Raw genomic sequence first — 22,563 nt, forward strand, 5'->3', positions numbered from 1 at the left:
AATGTGTTGGTCTTACTGTACTGAAACCAGTTAGTGCCTCTTGTAAATCCATGCCTGTCCATCTGCTTAAATTCACACACTTGCCAATAGCCCCGCTGAAGTCAGGCTCAGCATGCATTGCAGGGTTAGTCTAACTCGCCTGTGAAGAGCTGAGAAAGAAGACATTCTTCTCTTCTATTACATTTAGAGTTACATTACAAAAATATTGAATTAGAACTTTATTTGGATAGAATTATTAATTGTCACATGGATCTGTAGCTCATTATATCAGTGCATCCAATTATCTTCAATTCACAATCCAGCTGGCTTATAACACGTATCACAGGGAAGGACTTCATATATCCTCAAATTCTATTCAGAGATGTCTGTATTCCCCAGACAAAGGTGACTTTAGTGAAAGAATTGCTAAAATTTTGGCTGTTGAGACAGTCACAGAGCGAAAGTTTATTGGGAATGGTATCTCCGTCTTCTGCAAAGCTGGCACAGGCTTCTCATCAGGGAGAGCAACATACAAGCATATTTCTACTCCTGTCTGGGGAAAAACAAAAGGGAAGAAAAGGACAGTGCTGGATTGGAGCCAAGGTGTTGATACACGGAGGATAGAGGTGATGCTCCTGGGAAAGGCCCTTCACCCCAGCATGATCTCAGTCTGTCTACCTTGCCCTCCCCAGCCTGGCTTCCTGGGCTCTGGATTAAGCAGCACAGAGAGCAGGACCGTGCTGCTTTCTGGGCTCAGTAATCTGGTGGTTTAGCCAGATGCCTAGGCTGTCTGTGCAAAGGGTCGGTTCCCGCACCATTTTGCCCAGGACAGGAAATTACAACATTGATGTTCTGATACTGAAGTCCTAGTATCACATCCAGTGGCTGAAGACTGCTTTGAGTTTCTTTTATTATGCTGATATTTAATCCAACAGACACAGACAGACATCATAAACAGGAAGGGACTTGGAAAGACCATCTATCCACTCATCAGCTATGCCTAATCTTCCCTGAGCGATGTTTGCTAACTAGATCTTAACCCTAACAATGAAGATGCCAGCATCTGCCTAGATGACCCACAATAGTTCCCTCTTGTTGCTCTCAGACATTTCCTAATACCTAAACTAAATCTCTCCTGATGAAATGTAGACTCCTTACTGCTTGTTGACAGGTTATTGTTGCCCTCTTTGCGATTATTCCTGCCCTCTTCGCGATTTATGTTTTTGAAGATGGTTAATGTCTGCTTTAATTTCTCCCTTCTTCACATCAAACAAGCCTAGTTCCTTTAATCTTGCCAAAGAGTTCAGAGGACAATAAAGAAAATGGCTGGATCCACCTTTTACTTCACCTGCATCTTTCTGAAAGTGCTCAAAGTGTTCAAAACTGGACACCGTTCTCCAGCTGAACACCACACCTGCACCGAGGAGAGAAAGAAAACTTCACGTACGTTGCAAAGTGCCTTTTTTTAATATAGTCCAGTACAACATTTACCTTTTTTCCTATCATTAACTCATATTCACTACAACTTCCAGATCTTCTCCATGACTTTTATGCTGTTTCAGCTATTCCCAGTTTTGTGGCTTTTGGAGTGCAGATTTTCCTTGCTGACTATAGGGCTTTTCCTTATGAACTTGCACAATAGTTTGTTCTCATCGTCTTCTCCAAGATACTGGGTATAGTCTGGATCCTAATTCTGCCTTTCAACCTCTTTGCAGCTCTCTCAGTTTGGTGTCTTCTGCAAATTTAACAAATACACTCTATTTCATCAACAATGAAATTCACTCTGAATGAATATTCAACAGTCAGTATTACCAGGTCCATGACAGACCTCTGGGACATTCCCCCTCGAAACGTGCTCCAGTGTGACAGAGATCTACTAATTATTCCCTCTAGGTTTTGAAGTGGTTTTGGACTGACATATCAAGACTGTATTTCCCTTACTTGCTCAGGGGGATTCCACATTTAATCATGACACAAGTCTCCCCAAAGTCATGATTTGCGGACTCTTATTCCTTCTTCCCTAATCCACAAGGCCTGTTACCCTGTCATAGAAGGAAATTAGACTGGTTTAATACAATTTGTACTTGACAAATCCAATTTGTCCTTGCAGCTAGTTTATTTTTTCCATGAGTCTCTGGCTCTTCCTTTCCCTGCTTTCTAATGATAAGCATTAGGTTTATGATTTTCCAGGCTTATCCCATGTAACATATCTGCCACACACTTTCATTACTTCTTTGCATTTCTAGCTTCTTCTGAAGGTGAGATCTGGTCAACTTCACTGGTCATCAAGCAGCACCCTTTTAAGCTGACACACATCTATGCGCTTTGTAATGTGTGAGATCAGTGTCTCCAGAAGAGCTTTGGAGCACTCCCTCAATGCTAACTATTCTTATTTCAGAGAAAATATTGATGCCTACACTTGTGCATACACTACAGCCACAGTTGCCTCAGTTTCCACAACCACAGCACCACTGTCGACTTGTCAGCTCTGCTATGGTTAGCCATGGCCTGCAGTAGTCCAAGGTAATTCTATTGCTCAACTTGAACAACCACAAACTACAAATTTCAAAGAAAGTCATCTGTGAAGCAGGTCACTTCTCAGATTTTGATTTAATTTAAGAAAAGTCATGGTCGCAGCATAGCACAAATAACTGCAGTCTGTAAAGTTCAGAAAAGTCACGTTTCATAGTCTGCTTCAATTTTGTCTCCAACAACTCACTAGCCCCTTTGTGCCCCATCCTGGCTTCTCTCCTCCCATTACACCCATTATACCAGGTCCTACCAATGCCTCGTGAGGCACAATGTTGGAAAGATAAGCAAGGTGGAAATGCCAGGGTGTTGGAGATGATGGATGACGCATCTGTGAAAACAAGGTAAGCGGAGTTGTACAGAGTAGCAGATGGGGAAGATGGGAGTTGTGCATGTGACCAGGCAGCACAACATCAGCTCCCTCAGCCATACTCCTTTAAAAAGTCCTAGCAGTGACTTCAAAATTTCTGGTGTACAAATAACCAGAGAAGGTTAACAAAAATAATATCGAGCAGAATAGCATTCCCTGAGAAATTGCCAGTTTCATACTGTTGGACTGTTCTGTGTCAATATGAAGCTTCCAGGCAAATTGGGAACAGACACATTTTAGAATTGCAAAATTAATTATTTGATTTCTGTTGGAAGAGGAAGCGAGTTTGTCATGCAGGTGTACAACCTGTGTGTCCCACTGCAGGAGTCTGTTTTGCTAAACAAGGCACGTGGGCCTTTCTCAACATTTTTTTACTGTCTCTCCAAATGACATTCAATTGCTTGATCAATATTTCAAATGATGTGCCCAATCGCTCTTTCACCTTTGTGTGTGTGCGTGGACCTGGATGGAAGTTTGATTTGTTTTAACCGTAAATCAAAGAAAATGTTCTTGATTTAAAACAGAGCTTGTACTTAAGAGAGGCATGTCTTCAAGAGGATTAGGCTGAGTTAGAACTGAGCACTGATCATTTCATACGTCTGTGGCACAACTGCATCTTCTGCTACATCTCTCTTCAATAGGTACTAAACATTTATGTTCATATAGCTTCCCTCCCTTCCACATCTCCCCCTAGATTTCTTTATTTTTTTTTTTAGCGGGGTAGGGAAAGACATCATCCGTGTTGCTTAGGAAGCTGTAGAGGCCAAAAGACAATTTATTTATTTATTCCTGCTTGTTCTGCAGCTACTGCTCTAATAGCTCATCAGAGGGTGTGAGCTACTTAATTACATTTCACCTTCACGAAGTGTTTTATTTCAAAGAACAGCATGAGAATACTAATCCCCAAAGTAAGGCTAACCATCTCGTGAATCAATGATGTCACCAAAAAATAAAACATGGGATAAATCATCAAATTTCCTCAGGTATATTCTACCCTAAAGGCACATTTCAGGCACTCTTGCTCCAGATTCCCATGGAGCTGTGACCACAGTGATGGCGGGTATAAGACACTTTGTTATCAGTGGGCAGCCTGCTGGCGCTGGGCTCAGCCAGAGCTCGGCTGTGCTCCCCCTCCCCATCGTCCAAACCACTTGTTCAAACTCCCCTAGCTCATCTTAAACATCTTAACCTGCATCCAAATTATCTTGGGAAAACAATCAAAATGAAAATGTTTTCCGTGTATGCTCATGGGCAAAAATATTTTCTTTCACTGGGCCAAGACGGAAGCCATATACCGTCCCAGACTCCAGCACCAACGAACCTACAGCTGCTAAGTGGCAGCCAGCAGAAAAGATGCTGTGACCACAGTGACCCTCTCAGCCCTTACAGGAGCACCATATGGGCTCAGCAGCCTGTGACCGGACATGGGCCCCAAAGCCTTTGATCCTGACAGAAAGAAGTACTGATCCCGGAAACTACAGGCCTGTCAGCCTGACCTCGGTACCGGGAAAGATCATGGAGAGGATCATCCTGAGTGAGCTCTCAAGGCAAGTGCAGGGCAGCCAAGGGATCAGGGCCAGCCAGCATGGGTTTAGGAAAGGGAGGTCCTGCCTGACCAACTCGATCTCTTTCTATGACTGTGTGACCCGCTTTCTCGATGAGGGGAAGGCTGTGGATGTTGTCTACCTGGACTTTGGTAAGGCCTTCGACACCGTCCCCCACGGCATTCTCCTCGAGAGACTGGAGAATCATGGCATAGACAAGTGTACCCTCCGCTGGATAAAAAACTGGCTGGATGGCCGTGCCCAGGGAGTTGTGATTAATGGAGCAAAATCTGGTTGGCGGCCGGTCATCAGTGGTGTCCCTCAGGGCTCAGTTTTGGGGCCAGTCGTGTTCAATATCTTTATTGATGATCTAGACAAGGGGATTGAATGCACCCTCAGTAAGTTTGCGGATGACACCAAACTAGGTGGGAGTGTTGATCTGCTTGAGGGTAGGAAAGCTCTACAGAGGGATCTAGACAGGTTGGATTGATGGGCCAAGGCCAACTGTATGAGGTTTAATAAGGCCAAGTGCCGGGTCCTGCATTTTGGTCACAACAACCCCGGGCAATGCTACAGGCTTGGGGCTGAGTGGCTGGAAAGCTGCCCGGCAGAAAAGGACCTGGGAGTGTTAGTGGACAGCCGGCTTAACATGAGCCAGCAGTGTGCCCAGGTGGCCAAGAAGGCCAACAGCATCCTGGTTTGTATCAGGAATAGCGTGGCCAGCAGGAGCAGGGAAGTCATCGTGCCTCTGTACTCGGCACTGGTGAGGCCTCACCTCAAGTACTGTGTTCAGTTCTGGGCCCCTCACTACAGGAAAGACATAGAAGTGCTGGAGCGTGTCCAGAGGAGAGCTACCAGGCTGGTGAGGGGTCTGGAGAACAAGTCATATAAGGAGCCGCTGAGGGAACTGGGCATGTTTAGTTTGGAGAAGAAGAGGCTGAGGGGAGACCTCATTGCCCTCTACAACTACCTGAAAGGAAACTGTAGAGAGGCAGGGGTTGGCCTCTTCTCCCAAGGGAATAACGCCAGGACCAGAGGAAATGGTATAAAGCTGCAGCAAGGGAGATTTAGATTAGATATTAGGAAGAATTACTTTACTGAAAGAGTGGTCAGGCACTGGAACAGCCTGCCCAGGGAGGTGGTGGAGTCACCATCCCTGGAGGTATTTAAGAAACGTGTAGACATTGCTCTTCAGGGCATGCTCTAGTGCCCAAGATTATTGGTTTGTGGTGGGGTGTTGTGGGTGGTGTTGTGGGTGTGGAGTTTAGTAGGTGGGTGCTTTTTTTTTTTGTGTGTGGTTTGTTTTTTTTTTTTATGTGGTTGGACTCGATGATCTCAGAGGTCCCTTTCAACCACTAAGATTCTGTGATTCTGTGATTCTGTAATCCCAATATGTCTTCTTTCCAGGGCTGCCTTCTGTAGCCAGTGCTTTTATGGGACTTAGATGAGTTTTTGGTGATTCATAGTACTTAAACTACCCAAGAGCACTTTTTCAATTGGAAAATTCACTTGAAGTAAATGCATCATCAGCATGATTGTCCATGCATGAAAGAACTACAAGCAAAACAATGAGCACCATTTTTTAAAACCTACACTTAAGCCAAGAAAAACTGTTATCATGAACTATTAAAAGACCTTATTTTTCAGTTTCCATGAATCTCTCATGGAAAACATGGGTTATCCTTGTCTCTGCATCTTTTATTCTGAGAATCCCAAATTGGAAATGAAAAAAAAAATAATGTGCACATTGTTTTAGAGTCATTAACATGATACATAACAACATAAATTATATTATCTACACCAGATTAAGCTACTACTGATTTAGCTTTATTCTTGTATCAGTCTTTTCTAGGAAGAAGCCTATAAAATCTAGGCATTGAATATTCTTATTATTCTCTTTTGTGCTTTCAGAATGCTAAATATAAATAAAATGCTAGTTAAATCTCCTAAGGATTAATGGAAGATGCTCTGGTATCTGCCAAGTGCACTGTGGATTTGAAGAATATGTCAGGTACTTAAATGAAAATGGACGTCTGCATTTTTGACATTTATCTGAAGGAAAAAAAAATCTTTCTGCGGGTTATGTGTGTGCATGTGCCTATATGGCATTTTCACAGATGATTTGATAGTGGTACTTCCAAAATATTTCTACTCCTAATAGCATCAATGCAATCTTTCACTCTTACTCCATTGTGGCACTGTTTATTTATTTATTCACTTAAATAGATTTATATGATACATAAAAAAGGTCTATCCACAACTCTGCATGCTTTTGATATATAGGAAAATACAGTCAGACTGGTGAAAACAAGTATAAAACCTGCAACCTCCATTAAATCAGAAGACAGTCACTGAAAAATAAATTACAAACTATTCCCTGCTCCAGACAGTCAGACAACCTGCACTAACCAAGACCATGAGGGCAATTTGAGAAGGTGACTTCAAATTGTGAGAGCCTTTAAAAAGGGGCGCACCAAGCCCCCAGCTCTGAGTGCCCTGACCCAGCTTTGTGCCCCACGACTAATGGGGATGGGAGATGGGTCCAGCAGATCTGAAGGCCAGAGGAACCAGGTGATTTCACAGCTGAGTGGTACAGTCCAATGTGAGAGCTCCTCACCAGGAGCTCGCTGCTGGCATCACGAAAAACAAGAGGACGCATGCTCATGTTGCCCCTTGGGTAGGGTTTGGGGGGTGGCTGGGTGTTCTTGGGCATGGAAGAAGAGTCCTGCCCCGGAAAGCTGATTCTGGGGAGTTTGCTAATCAAGGCTCAGAGGATTAAACGCCACCACCAGTGGATACTGGAGTCTCTCCTCCCAAAATGACGCTCCACAGCAGGGAGCAGGGCTGTGGCTTTGACTCTGCCTGTTACAGCATGACAGCCACCTTGGGGCTGGAGTGGCAATTACAGATGTGGAAGAGGAGCATCTGGCACAGGAGCTAGCAGGACAGGCCATGGCAGGACACAGGAAGATGGGAGCAACCCAGTGAGTGACAGCCAGGGGAGGTGAGCTAATGCCTACAAGGTAGATGGAGCATCTTTGCCGGTTTACTCCTGCAGCAGCTTTGCCTGGTGAACTTGAATTGAAATACGGATATTTCTACTGAAGATGATTCAGATGTAGACTATGTGTTCTCAGGCTTATCTATAAGCAGACTGCTTGCATGGTTTCTTCTTTGTTTCCATTACTAGATAAAAAAGTAGTGTGAAGAGTACATAAAAGCTTTCTATCAAAACTGTCTGTCGTGGCCGCTTGGCCTTTGGTACGGGACCTCTCTAAGTCACATACTCCATTTTGATCTTCTAAAAGTGCTGTAGGAAATCATTCCCATAAACTGTGCCTACAGGCCCCTGTGACGATGAATTCAGTCCTTCACCTCTACATCTGCTCTGATTTTCTACTACCCATCCACCTGATTTGGAGATCAAACAGCCACCTCAGCTCCTGACACTACAGGTGCTAAGAAAAATCAGAATAAGCGCGTGTACTTAGTCCTTACATCTTGATAATAACATATCTTTCCACCTTCTCTTCCTATTCCAGGGTTCTGTTTGTGATACTGTTTCTCAATTCTTTTTTTTTCCCAAATAATACAGATTCCTGTGGGAAAGTCTCATGTAGACCTGTTTTCCACAAGGAAAGAATAGCGTAGGCAATTAGATGGCTGCTGTTTCCAGGTGGATAAGTAAGGGCACTTTCAGATTTTGCTTCCCAGACATATCAGACATATGACATTTGGCTAAGAAAATGGGGAGCAGACTGGAAGGTAGGCAGGGATGCTGTTTACCAGGATGCCTGCGCTTCAGGAGATATGGAAGGTAAACATGGGAGGTAACTTGCAACGTGCAAACCAAAAAAAAGCATAATTTTAGCCCAAAATTCTCTTTTATCATACACACACATAAACTCTATTGGAAAATAAACTGAATTCTGCCATAGTTGTCCGAGTCCAAGGGCTTCCCATGGCTACAGATGACTCATACTATACCTTAAGCTAACTTTGCATTTTGAAATGTCCAAGAAGCCTAACTAGAGCCATCTGAGGCCATAAAAATCTCACTACAGAGATGAACATCATGATGAGTATAAAAAAAGTATAAAACTTGGACTTTTTTTCCTTTTTTTTTTTTCCTGTGTCTGCCAATGCTACAAATATACCTTTTTAACTCCTACGATGTAGCACCTTTACCTGGGCAGGAGAATCCAAGGCAGGCAAAGAAGGAAAGATGAGAGGTAGGGAGGGAGAAGTGAAGACGACCAGAAAGTCACTGAAAAGGTGGAGTTGCGCGAATATTGTGTGCCTCTCCCTCTTGGACATCAGCCTTCTCATACCCTCCGTATACCTGAGAAATAAACAGATGTTATTTATTTCTCTGTAATGTATCAGAATCAATTCTTCCTAGTTGTCTTTGCAACTGAAATATTTCTCTCTGCCTTAATCGTCTTTCACTCTGGATACAGAAATCTTCCCATCTTTCACTTACCCGTCTTGCTTCTCTTCAATCAGCTGAAACTGTGGTTCTGGTTACTGTGACCATCTTGCTGTCTCTTTTGAACATACTGAGAACTTGTTTTCCCTAGTTTATCAGCCTTGATTTCTTCACTTTGCCATGGAGAACTTGTTGGCTTCTCTCACCTGCCCTATTCTTGCAACCTTTCCCACTCCACCACTAAGCACTACTTTCTGCATAAAATATTCTCCCTTCTCCAGTTCGTTAAGCCACTGACCTACCAAATCTCTCCTAAATCTTTCCTGACCTGCACCGCTCTTCCGCATGTGCAGTGCACGTACTTGCAGCGGGATTGTCCCTCCTATATACCGTAGCCACACGTCTCTGGCTCTCAGCCCATCAGATATCTCAATCCCGAGAAGCGTTTACTTATTTTTTCTTCTCTAGCAGAGCACGTTCTCAACGCCAAGGAAATAATATCAATGTGCACTGCATGCCTTTTGCAAGGCCAGCCTGAATTCCCTGCATTGAACTGCTTTACCTACTCAGATTCATTTGCCTTCGAAATAAATTCTATTTTGTAAATTTTTGCAGCAGTGCTTTTGCTAGGAATATAGTGCCTCACCTTTCCCTAGTTTTAAGCCAATATCATTTATTTAACCATTTAATAAAATCAGTATAATAAAGCATCAGGACTACTCCCACACTTTTTCTGTTAAAACCTTAATCCCTTTTTTATCAATTTATCATCGTAACACAGTTTTGTCAATATTAGTTAAATAATTTTCTTTCAGTTTTCTCCTATAGTAGATTCCTTATTTGAATAATAATTTTCAAGATGAATATAATTCTGGAAATACACAAAAAAAAACCCTGCATCAAAAAAATCCTTTTAGCATTTTCCTCCGAAAAGATGTTTTCTCCCACCAAACACCCATGTAATTTTTAAGGTCTGGTTGTTTCAAATGAATCCTATTCTTATTAAAAAATGTTTCAAGTTTTGTTGCAGAGTGACAAAATGCTTATTTGGTAGTTCCTAACAAAACGCTTAATTTTTATTAAATTTAGAGAAGAGACTGCAGGCCATAGGAAGGACAACCTGACAAAGTTCCTGGAAACTCAGAAAAACCAGAAGCTGCTAACTTGCATCCTGCAGATGGGCAAAGCATATAGCTAAAAAGAGTGAAATTGCGAAATTATAGACAAGTGGCCCCATGCCAACGCCCAAAGACTGGGATTTATCAGTAAACACACAGAGGTGAAAACCTAGTCTTGATGAGTCATATCAAACTTAATTTCCTTTTCTCACAGAGTAACTGTCTGCTTAGACGGGAGGCACCTTAGACTATGCTCTTGTCATTCTTTTTTTTTGTTTTATGTGCATTCTGATGGCTTTTGAAAGGCAAAAAATGCAAATGTAATATAAATAAGAGGTACAGGAGACACCTGAAACACTTCTGAGCGGTGCGGAAACTCCCAGGCGCGCAGCTGGAGGTGTTCACCCAGGCTGCGCAGCCTCTGCTGCAAGAGTTCACTCCCCATGGTCAGCAACCGCCTGCCCAGGGACATCACCTCATTGCTCCCCTCCGCAACCTAGCACATAGAATATCTCAAAAGTTTCTGTCTTATCAGACAAAATAGAGTAATCTTTATGAAATATCTGGAGGGTAAATGCATCTTTTAAGGAATTAAGCTTCTAATATCTTATTTTCTAAAGCTATGTGTAAGCAACAAAATTAATTACTAAATTTCTGAGGGTCCATCAGTTTCCATTTAGCATTCGTGCAGCTAGATAACTTTTTTAAGTTCCTGTATATTAATTTAGAAAAGTAATACTGAATAACAATTTTTAAAATCTTGACCAGATAATTAAGCAGCGACCCAAAGAAAGCACAGTTCTGAGTAACGGGTAAGTCAAAGTGGCTCTGGGAGGAGTGTATGTATTTAAAGCTCGTACTTCTCAGGCTGTTCAGTGAGCAAGGCTGACGGTGAGTGACTGACAGCAGTAGATCACTCAGATACTCGAACTGGTCAAAAGTCTGGTTTTCCAGAAATTTCAGGTTTAATTTACAGAGTACTGGTATTTCAGTAATAGAGATGAGGCAAGCTCAAGCTAAGGGAAAAAGTAACATTTGTGATCCTGCCATAAATGTGAATTTTTCTGAGTGAACTTCAGGTATGATCCGGATTTTATTAACTATAGAGATGGCAGTCAGTATGGTCTCTTAAAACAGCTATTTCTCCTGCTGCTCCAGATTCAGGAAAAAAATCATACTTTGCAAAAGGAGCTGCAGAAGAACGACTACCTTTACTGATATGGGAACTCTAGTATTTTTGATTGTAAAAAAGTATTCTTAAAGTTGCTGAGTGACAATTTTACTCGCAAATTACTAAGTATTCGCAGCTAAAAACTTATGTGGCTCCAAGAGCAAAGATGTTGAGACAGGGCTGAGGGCAACACTTCCTTGGTCTCCCTGTTGGTCTCAATTTTAAGTTTTTGAAGAGGTCAGGACCCCTGACTAAAGCCTTGGATTACTTCAGTTTGTTCTGCTAATATTTGTCTTCCTTATCAGTAGGTCAGAAATGTGACTTTGAATCTGGCGGTATCAAAGGATACTCTAACTGAAGATAATAAGCTAACCCAGTAAGCAATGATGAGCTCTATTATTAAGGAAAATAAAATTAAAAGCCCCTACAACTCTGAACCAAGTCACGAGCAGCTATAAACAATGGGTACCTCATGACAATCACTTTTCAACAGAGCTTGCATCAGTAACGCCACATTTGAGTCATTCTGACTTGGAGAGGTGCCCTGCTCTCTGATGAAATCTTAAAAATTATATTCCAGTTTAACAGTGAATCCTGTCTCTTAAATAACTAAAATACTTTACAGTTGGCCCAGAAATTTCATTTAAAGATTAGTGAACCCTGATTTGCCTATCATGAGTGATTTACCTCACTTTTGGCTACTCAGAAGTGGTTTTATCTTAACACTAATGAAAGCAAAGAGTTTCACTTCGGTCACTTAACAGAATCTATTCAATGAGTAATCTTGACACGAGTAGTGACTTAGTACTGAGGATTTTAAATCCAAATTAAACCTCTCTCTTTCTTCTCATTACCATTTTTAGCTTATACCTTCAGCTCAGGAAAACTTGCATGAATTTGCCGTTAATATTTGTAATTGCATTAGTATTCTAATATTCCATCAAAATAATTTCAGATGGAAATACATTGAAGCTCTTTGTGATATTTTGTAAGCTTTATTTCATTAAGGAGGCTGTGGCATCTGTGACAGTACCGCTATGTTTCAGAAACAGGGCTGTACTTGAACGCTGCTGTTTCTTCATCCTTGGTTTATAGTTACGTTCGTCTCCTTAACTGTTGGGTTTTTTTATAATGGTTGCTTGCAAGAATGTTCGAAGCAGACTTAGTGACAAGATTATGCTGGGTGTTTTGCATGAAATACACTGCTGAAGAATCTCTCTGCCTCCTTCCTACATTCAGAGCACTTTCTGTAACTGTAGTGAAGGGTTAGCCCATCTTTTGCCAGGGTTTGGCTATATGAAAAATCAGATACTGTAAAAATTCATTGACTCATCAGGAGACACAGGGGTAATATGCCACACTAAAGCAACCTAAGACACAAATCCCTGAACTTGTGTAAGCATTTTGAGAATTAAAAAATACAGCATTATCTTGTTTGCTCAAAGTCCTCCAGTAGTCTGAGAGTAAACTGAGCAGTTATTCCTAAACCGAACATTTCCACTAAGAAGCAAAAATGTATCATATCTGTAAAAGTAACACTAATAATTTACAAGTATTCATTAAATTCTAATAATTCTAGTCATTTTTCTGTGTGAAAATGAAAACGTCTCCCATCAAAATGCTATTAAAAATTATGCCATTATTATTACTATTTATCACATTACTGGAAAGACAGAATCAAAGAAATGGAAGTGAGCAATCAAAAAAGCTGAATGAGAGGCAAAGACACCCTGTTCCAAAGACATCTCAGGGAACATCATGGAAACTTTGTTTTGTGCTTTGCACTGATTGTCTTGTAGCCGCACTGTCATTATTTTCAAGTGATTAGCTTCATTAAACTAACTTTACTTATGATTACCTCTATAAATACAGTAACAACGTACAGTTTACAAAGATCCAGAACTTTTCTATAAAGCATGAAACATGTATTTTATAGAACAATTAAATTTCAGTCATTGAATGGTAGCTTTTCAAGGAGCTACCTTTTAAATGGTTTTAGTCGGTGGTAAGAGATGGAAAGACTGTCCCCTTGTGGATAGGAATACAAGGAAAGTGATACTGTAACTCCCTGATAGCAGCGGTAGCCCTGGGCATTTGGACTTTGGTTAAGAAATTACCTAGAATCCTGCCTTGCACATTGCTCATAAATCAACACTTGAATGTAAAAAATACTACGCAGAGCCTTTCAGTTTAAATTGGTTGGCCTGACAGACAACAGAGGGTAAAGACAGCTGATGTAGCATCATTGCTAACACCATCTAACCGCTGTCGGCCCCGGCAGTGTTGCCCTCATTTGAAGAAAGCTGTTTTGTGAAGAACAGCTTCAGAGCAGAGAACGGGAGAAGGCTCCACAATAAGGACAAAGCCTTATGTTATATCTATAAACCATCCATGCGCTGCCCACATGCATGCTTCTGCCAAACCCATGCTAAAGCACCCATACAAGGTGGAGCGCCAGCCTTGCCCTCGCTCCTGCAGCCGCAATGGCGGAAGGACCGGAGCAGGATTGATTCGCAGCTGGCTGGAGACACCCGTCCATTGCTGTAGATGTTAGATTAGCTGTAGTTGTTACAGATTCCCCATACACATTGTCAACTCTGATCCATAAGAACTACCAGAAGGTGCTGGCACCCCACCATCACTCAGATCTGCGATAATCAACAGTAGCTTCAAATTTCTGCAGGAGGAAGCAGAACTTCATGGTGCTGCTGAGATAGCAGGGGATGTTTCTCATAGGAAGTGTTCTGGTTTATGAAGTCCTTCCCTATTCGTCCTTCCCTATTGCAGGTGGTTACAGCCTCCCTAACAAATTAATCTTGCTCTGCCTTTATTAAGACTTTTTCTCCCGATTATCTCAATTGCAAGAACTTTCAGAAATATGATTAGAAACCTCACAATTTTACCTCAGCCATATTCGTGGTCAGTGCATATCTATTCACCCTATTATCCTTTTCTTTAAGCAGCTTTTTTCACCTCCTTATTGTTTAATCCTTGATAATCATATTCCCTCCTAGACTTTGTCAAACTAAGCAAGCCACACACTTGCAGCTTTACTGTACAGGAAGGGCTCCACAAATGCTTTCATAATGGCATTGTGTCAGCTGAAAGTGTCCCGAAGGGTCAACTTTTTCCACAAACCATTGTTCAAGAATGCATTCAGTCTCATCAATACACAGCCCTTCTCTGTCCCTAATGGAAACACTTTGACTGATGCCTTCTTTGGTAGTATTTGCTTTTTTACAGACACATATCACAGACGACTCCCAAAACAACCAGCTAACTCAGCTGATTTTATCAGTCATTTTCCACTGATTATTTCCCAACTTGTAGCAGAAATTCTCAGTCTTCCAGGAACTGAGGAAACCGCACTGATCAAGAAACAAGCTGTTGCCACCCTTTGAAGATCTCCTACCACAAAGCCCTACAGGTTTGTGGCTAACCAGTTCAATACTGGGAAGCTGCAGTGCAGGTTAGTGTGTGGTTCAGAGTGGGGAGATAGGGAAATAAGCCTGAAATACTACTTGGCCTTTGGCAAGGGGATGTCCCGAATTCTGCTAAGCGGAACTCACTGAGTTCTGTAAGTTTCAGTAAGTTTCATAAATTGTCCTTCACAAAAAGTGAGTTTCTTACATCTACTGCACTGTGATACACGAATCGATTGAGGAGTTGCTTGAAGATAAAAATGTCAAAAGCTGTGGGGAGTCATCACAGACTGAAATAGACACAAGTGCTTGTAAATATCTATCAGCATTTCTAATTCAAAGTGTATCCCATTCCTAAATTTCTGCCACAAGATGAATTCAGCGTGCACATCGGCAAATGGCCAAGGGCCTTGTAACTCGGACAATGTAAGATTCTGGTAAAAACATCCAGACACACATGCAGCAAGTCTACACTGTAGATACACCTTTTTTTGTACACTACAGGTCTCTCTGACTGTCAGACGACAGCAAATCAAAAGTGAAAAACAGGAAATTCTTAAAACCTATTTCCTCTGTCTCTGTCTTAAACGCTAGGAAGTAACGAGAAACCAGACTGTTTATTTCTGTACTTCACGGGGGAAGCGTTTTGGGGGGTTGTGAAAGTTCCCTCTTTACTCCCCAGTGATGAAACTTCATGAAAGAAAAAAAAAAAAGCGTACCTTTGCATTATTTCACAGCCCTGATTCAGGGCAGTGGATGAAGCGCACAGACCTGTAGCAGGTCTAATGCGGACCCTGCTGCGGCGGCGATGGACGCTGCGCGCAAGCGGCTGTCACCTGAAGTGGCTGTCACCTGAAGTGGCTGTCACCTGAAGCAGCAGCTGTCACCTGAAGCCGCTGTCAAGTCACCCAAAGGCAGCCGGTGGCACCTAAGGGAGAGGGACGGCAAATCTCTGAGCCGGGGGGGGCGACCTCGGCCCGGCCGCCTTAGCCCAGCGGGCGCCGCCGGGGTGGCAGCTCTGGCCCACAGCATGGCCTCACAGCACGGCATTACCTCACGCCAACCCTTTTGGTCTCAGTTTCTATCTTTTTAGCAATCGCAGCGTTTAAATAATTTAGGGCTCGACCTTGCTTTCTTCTTCAAAACCGCTATAGAAACAGCCGACTCACGCTCGGCTACCCCGCCTCACCAGCGCTCCGGGACAGCATCCGGGGCTTCCCGCGGCCCGCCCCACCTGTGCGGGGCGGGGGGGGTGGCAGGCCCCGCAGTCGCCGGCGGAGATGGCGCTCGGCCCCGCCGCCGCCGGTCCCCCTCAAACACCGGGGGCGGGGGCGGTGCCCGCTCCCTCTCAGCGGGGCGGCCCGAGGCGCTGCGGCCCCCGCCCCCTACCCGCCCCATCCCGGCCCGGTCCGGCCGGCACTCGGCGCCCGCCATGGCGGCGCTGAGGCTGGGGCAGGGCGGTGTGGGGAAACCGCCGCTGCTGGTGAAAATCGTGATGGCCGGGGAGACCTGCGTGGGGAAGACCTCTATCGTGCGGAGGTACACGGAGCCCGGCTCGCCGCCCGGCGGGGCTCCCACCTCCTCCTACTTGGCCACCATCGGTGAGTGACCGCGGGCCGGGGGCTGCCCCCGCCGGCCCGCCGCCCCTCATCGCCCGCCCCCCGCAACCCCCGGTGGGTTCCCAGCCGCCCGCAGCCCAGCGGGGCCCGGCGGTGTGGGCAGGGCAAGGCCGCCCTCGCCGCCCGCACCGAGGGACTGGCCTGTGTCCCGGTGGGCGCCTGGGAGCCCCCTTGGCTCCCTCTCCTCGTCCTCCCCTCCCCGGGCGCGCCTCAGGGACAGGCCGCCGGTGCCCTTTTCAGGCACGGCCTTCCCGGCGGCGCTGGCAGCTCCGCACCGGCTGGCTTGGAGATGTCCGGTCTCCCTCCGTGTGTCCAGCCGCCTCTGGCAACTAAAACCTTTCGCAGAGGTTTGCCAGGGTGTCGGGAAACATGTCACCCTGGCTCCATGACCTCTCTGTGCCAGCCGTTGCACTGTCCCTGCTGTTTGTCATTTGGAACCTACTTTTTTTTTTTAAACTTATAAAGACAACCTGTTTCTTACAGCCCACAACTCTAGATGGGGCCCCATTGCTCTACACCCCTGTGGGTGCAGAAAACATGGTGTCTACCTCAAAGAGTTGTCAGACATCAACAAAATGCCCAGTTCCTCCATCTTTCATACTAGAAAGGGGTTTGACTTTGCACTTTCACTTTTAACGGTATAAAGTCAAGATGATCTTCTACTGAAGGAGGGTAGATTTAGTTTGGATATTAGGAAGAAATTCTTTACTGTGGGGGTGGTGAGGCACTGGAACAGGTTGCCCAGGGAGGCTGTGGATGCTCCATCCCTGGAAGTGTTCAAGGCCAGGCTGGATGGGGCTTTGAGCAGCCTGATCTAGTGGGAGGTGTCCCTGCCCATGGCAGGGGGGTTGGAACTGTATGATCTTTAAGGTCCCTTCCAACCCAAACCATTCTGTGATTCATTCTACTGTAGGTAGCCCCATGTGTGATTATTAAAGCAGAGCCATTGCTGCGATGGAAGTAATTAGCCCTGCTGGACTGAGGCAGTTTTATGCTGCCCTGCCGTGCTGCCTTCCCCGGCACCTCTGCAGATGGTGGGGGACTGATGGGGAGCTCCCCACCACCGTGGTATGCTGTCCCCACGGCGCTGTCAGGGAGAGCATGTTGACCATCCACATGCAGAAAACCCAGGTCATCTGCATGAAAATGTGTAATGTGCATGGGTGGGGTGGTTCAATTTGCTGTGGAGATTTTTTTTGCCAATTTCTGATTGGGAAATTCTCATTTTTAAAAGTTTGTGTGTGTGTAGGAATTACCTTTTTTTTTTTTTTTCAATACTCTTGAAGGTAAAGTATGCACGAGAAATTTTTGGAATATGCGTGGCTCTTTTATATATTTTTCTGTGTGGGAGGAGGTGGCTTAACTGAATAAATAACAGATAGTAGCTGTGGTCCAGGGTGAGATGTATGTGAGTTGGGTTGACCTGCCCATGTGGGAATGGCTGAACTTAAAACACTTTTTATTTTCTTGCTCATTCTTGCAAAGCAGCTTCTGAAACCAACATGAACAAAAAGGGATGGATGCAACTAGTGGTAAAGTTGTGAAATTGATCCTTGTAACAGGGAACTTGTTAGCAAGAAGTCCCAAAGAATGGCTGTGAAAATAAACATCAGTTTTATTGATGAACTTTATATTGGAATATAGATTCCTGACCATGAAGTTATTATTTTGAGATGCAATTTCTTCTACTCTTAAAGCATTCCACTGCAGAGTCAAAAAATCTTGTATGGTGATGATATTAAGAACATATTTTCCAAGTTGTGAGTCAAAAGAGTTTAACGAATAGTTAAGATATGAGTTTATGAGTTTTCTGACAGTTATGGACTGAGATTAACTTCATTAGTTTTATTACTGTTCCTGAAACCTATTTTTGAGAGATGTAAAAACTTTTTAAACAGATGCTTATGTGAAATGTAAATGAATCATCCAGATGTGGTATTTGTTACCTGAATGTGATTTTTGAAGTTATTTCTGAAATACCATCTTCCGTTTAATTCCATTTTAGGAGGTGTATTAGAGTTTAGACTTTTAAAACAAGTGGGATTGTGAGTGATGGCTTCCAAAAGAGTAATGTTGGAAGTTTCTTTTTCATGAAGACAACCGAGAGCATGGCCTATAGGTCGTGGCCTCTAACGATGTAAAGGAAGAAGACAATGCAATGTTTTTTTCTGTTCATGATGTCTTCTTCCTCTTTGTTGTCACCATCAAAACAAGTAACTGTTTTCATCCAGATGCCTGTTTCATACAAGCTCAGTTGAATGATCCCTCTCTGTCATGCAGCCTATTGAATGTTCATCTGAAGTTAATTGATTTTTCACCCTACCTGTCCAGCTGGAACTGTGACTTGAGTAGAGGGAAGACTGTGCAGGCTGTGCATTCTCTCAGCCATCCGAGTTCCCAGACAAAATCATGTGCCACCACCTTTGTCAGTGGCAAAGGGTCGTAGGCACAGAATTCAAAAGATTGTTGAAAGTCTCATTTCTGTGTCATCATGAATCACAGGTTTGTGTTACTAGGAAAAATCCTAGTGTTACTGCAGGGGGGAGAAAAAAACCGAAACATTTTGTAATAGGCTCCAGTAGTAGTGAACTTTTCTAGAATTATGTATTTTATGGAGAAAAAAAATGCATACACAGTAAATTCTCATTGAAAGCTTTTTATGCAGCACTTAAACACTCAAGGCTGGGTGCCCTTCCTCCTCTTCAATTACACAGTTTGGGTAAATTATAAGCGGTTATATTTTTCTAATTAAACTTATATGCATCATAAGGCAGATGCATTGTATTATGAATAGACTACAAAGAATAAATGTTTTTGTTTAAACAATGGCATTGCATATAAAGCCATAGAGAAAGTTTATGAACAAAAAAGCCCCTTGTATACAAGTGAACAGGATTGTGATCTCGCAGGCTGTGAGGTTGTTATTTTGCTGTAGTAGTGGCTGTGCTCCTACAGCACGCATTTGCTGTAAGAAACATTTCTGTAGAAGTGTGAGTCCTCCCAAATCTGGCATAGTTGAGAGTGGTGCGACTCCCACTTTAGAATTAAAAAAAAAAAAAAAAGATAATTTAGTTTGACTTTTCCTCAAAAGGAAATTTTTTCTTTTTAATGTGTCATATATTTTATAAAGAAAGAAGGTTTATTAAGAGTGAAGTTGCAAATTCAAGTGATTTATGCATTTGTTTCTAATGCACGATGAATAAGAGAGCCAGCTCTGCTGAAGTCTGTGTAGATTCCCTGATACTTACTTTAGAAGGAAATAGAGTTAATCGACAAAAATGAACTATATTGAAGAGAAACATGTCCTGTGTTAACAACACTAGTAGTAATCTGCATCTTAATTCTTTTTTTTTTTTTTTGTCACTCTTACTTTCCTAACAAACCATCTTATCCCATGAGTTATTTTTCTTACCAAAACAGTAATTATTAGTACTTGGGACCCCTCAGATACCACTGCACTTCAGATACTCCTTGACATCTGCAGGAAAAGAGTCTGATTCAAGTTATGCACCAACAGGTAGTAAGGGTAGGAGTAACACAGTGGAAATTCAATGCACAACATCTCACTGGGCGCTTGCCCAGCTTGGGCACAGGAGGTGATACCAACTGCTTCCCTGCTTCCAGAGTTGAAGACACTGTATGACGGCAAGTGGGCTAGGTAGAACCTGCACCTGGGCATGTACCACCTTCTCTCCCTGCTATCACTGGTGCATCCTGCTAAGCTGCTCAAACTCGCATTTTGTCTGCATAGACATTTTTTTTTTTGAGCCTTTTATATCAGGAAATTCCCAGCTGTATTGAGGTGAAAAGCGTGTTGTAATTTTCTAGGCCATCTGCAAAAGACCTCTTTGAAGAGGACTTTTGCAGGTGGCAAAAGACTATTTTATAGATATTGAGGGAAGAAAGGGGCAATTCACAGCTGAATTCCCCCGTGGCTGACAATTTTGATGCTTTTTAGACTTAATTGTCGTTAAGGTTCCTCAGTCCTAATATGGGCATATTTATTATTTGGAACATAAAGAAATTAATCTCATGGCTATAAAACTTGGAAATAACAACTGGAATTTGAACTTGCACCCAGCATACCCCTTCTTGGTTTTATTTGACAGCTTAAGAGAAGCAAGTACAAGCTGTTGCATTCAAATAACATTTATCTTAAGAGTGGTAATCAATGATTGCTTTGTTATGTTGATCATGTTGTATAATACATGGGCCTAAAAGCATCTGAAATCTGTGAGCTGTCTTTGGCATTGTATTTCTCATTTTTCTTTTCGGTCTTTCCAATTTGCTAAGTTTGCTCAAAATTTCATATAAGGACATGAACAATTCATGCATGCAGAACATATTGACTTCTGTTTTTCACTAACATTCATTGACCTTTTAGGTCAATAAATTTCGAAGTTGACTTAAGAAGTCAATAAGCCTTATTTTAATTTAGATTAAGTTTTAGTCTGATTCAGCACTCTGCTTCCCTTTTTATAAATAAAAAGAAGCTTATAGCAATTTATTATTAAAATGTATGTCAACTAAGAATTGTTTCCTATAGGTCTGGGAGTCCCTGGCTGGATTATAATTTTTAGCTGTATTCCCAGTGCACCATATGAAAGTGATATTCCAGCCTCCCAGTGCGTACTCAGTCCCTCTCAACTGCTCTAACATCAATCGTAGAAAGTGATACAGATAATTAAACAAAAGCACGTGAATTTCAAGAGCAAATGTTTTCCATCACATTGGAATTTCACCTTACATGAGCAAATTTGACTTAAATTACATTTCCATCTGACATTATTAATTCCATCAAGGAAGCTTTGTGTAATATTAATTACAGATACCAATTATACTATTTCATCTTTCCTTTCCATTGGAGCTTCAATAAAAATTCATCAAGTGAAGGACATGATTATCATAAGAATTTTAAAAATCCGCCTAAACTGTTTTACCACATACGCACAAAAATGTTAATAGCATTGGAATCATGCATGTGAGAGTACACTTGTCAAAGTTTTGTGCACAATACATCCATCAGTAAAAAGGAAGGGAGCATTTCCTCTGCTGCATTTTTGGTTTAGTGCCATGGATGCTTTCCTTTGATAAAGTAATTTGGCAGACAGGTTCTTACAGAAGTCAGTGCAAAGGTATTAACTTAAATTTTTTGTGCTTTTTCAGTCTTTTTAGTTCTTTCAAATGACATTACCACTAGTGAAAAGCCACTCTGAAATCATATTGAGTAGCCATATTTTGACCTTACAGGATTTTGACCTTAATAGCTGTATTGTTTTTCAGTGGAAAAAAAAAAAATGAGCAGAGAAATTATCAAACAGTATTTCAAATTTCAGCAATAAAGTAAGTGGAAATAAAATTGTTAACTGTGAGGAAATGCATTACTAAGATAGTAGCTGATAGCTGGCAGATTCTAATATTAAGATTGGATCTTCAACAACATGTAAATCCAGGTATCATCTACCACATTTGGACTACTAACTTGGTAATATAATAAAGGAAAACACTATAAATTATAAGGAAATTATCTTTGAGGAAAGATCTGTAGTCTATGTAGAGACAACATTCTGCACTGATTTCAAGTGCTAATGCTTGATTTTGGCTTTAGCACTTTGGATCTAGGATACACAGTGATTAAAGCTGTAGAAACAATCCTCCTGTTCATTTTGAATGAAATCCAGTGTATGTTTGTCTTTGCATTTAACTAGTACAACTAATTCCTGTTCCTGTTCATGTAACCCTAGATAATTTTTTTTTTTTTAAGGATGTGGAAGTAAGGACAGAAAAATGGTGTTGTGCATGTAACAGCTTTGTAAGCATTTCTACCTCCCCATTCATAGCTGCCACGCAGTTGGGATGAAACTGGGAACAACTGAAATCACCAGCATACTTGCCAAGTCTTGTTGTTCACAGGCCGTGAAACTGCTGTCATGTGGCTGTCATGTCACTTGCCTTTTTATGGAAATACCTACATGTAGTTTCAGAGTATCTGCACCTGCGCTTTGACCTGCCCCCCCATTGCTTTGTATTGGCATTGCTTTGCATTGTGTTTGTGGCACATTGGCACATAGTTGTTTTCACCATTCAGTAATTTCCTTTTACAACTTCCATTTTGAATGTATATGGTTGGCAAGTTATTCTTTGTTTGATATAGTTCCTTTTCACTTTCCTTTCAAAATTGCATGATAACTAAAGCTAAGAAACAATCTTCAACGGGAATCCACGTTATTATGAGAAATGTTACAGATTTTCTTCTTTCTTCTAGGCATTGATTTTAAAGTAAAGCCAGTAACATTTAATGATACAAGAGTGAAACTTCAAATATGGTAAGTTTTAATTTATGTCACAAATCAACTAAATTACATTACAGAATGAAAATCTC

At 42.2% G+C, this 22,563-nt stretch overlaps 1 protein-coding gene across 1 annotated transcript in view; it reads left to right on the top strand.

Annotated features, from left to right (window-relative positions):
* Positions 1 to 15,933: 15,933 nt before the first annotated feature.
* The window catches only part of LOC128906388 (ras-related protein Rab-10-like), a 30,975-nt gene continuing 24,345 nt past the window's right edge, over positions 15,934 to 22,563 (top strand). The window contains exons 1-2 of the mRNA XM_054193571.1: positions 15,934 to 16,163; positions 22,447 to 22,507. Of these exons, the coding sequence (XP_054049546.1) occupies positions 15,995 to 16,163; positions 22,447 to 22,507 (230 nt within the window). The 5' untranslated portion in view covers positions 15,934 to 15,994. The remainder of the gene's footprint in view (positions 16,164 to 22,446; positions 22,508 to 22,563) is intronic.

The sequence above is a fragment of the Rissa tridactyla genome, chromosome 2 (assembly GCF_028500815.1).
Source record: "Rissa tridactyla isolate bRisTri1 chromosome 2, bRisTri1.patW.cur.20221130, whole genome shotgun sequence".
NCBI lineage: Eukaryota > Metazoa > Chordata > Aves > Charadriiformes > Laridae > Rissa > Rissa tridactyla.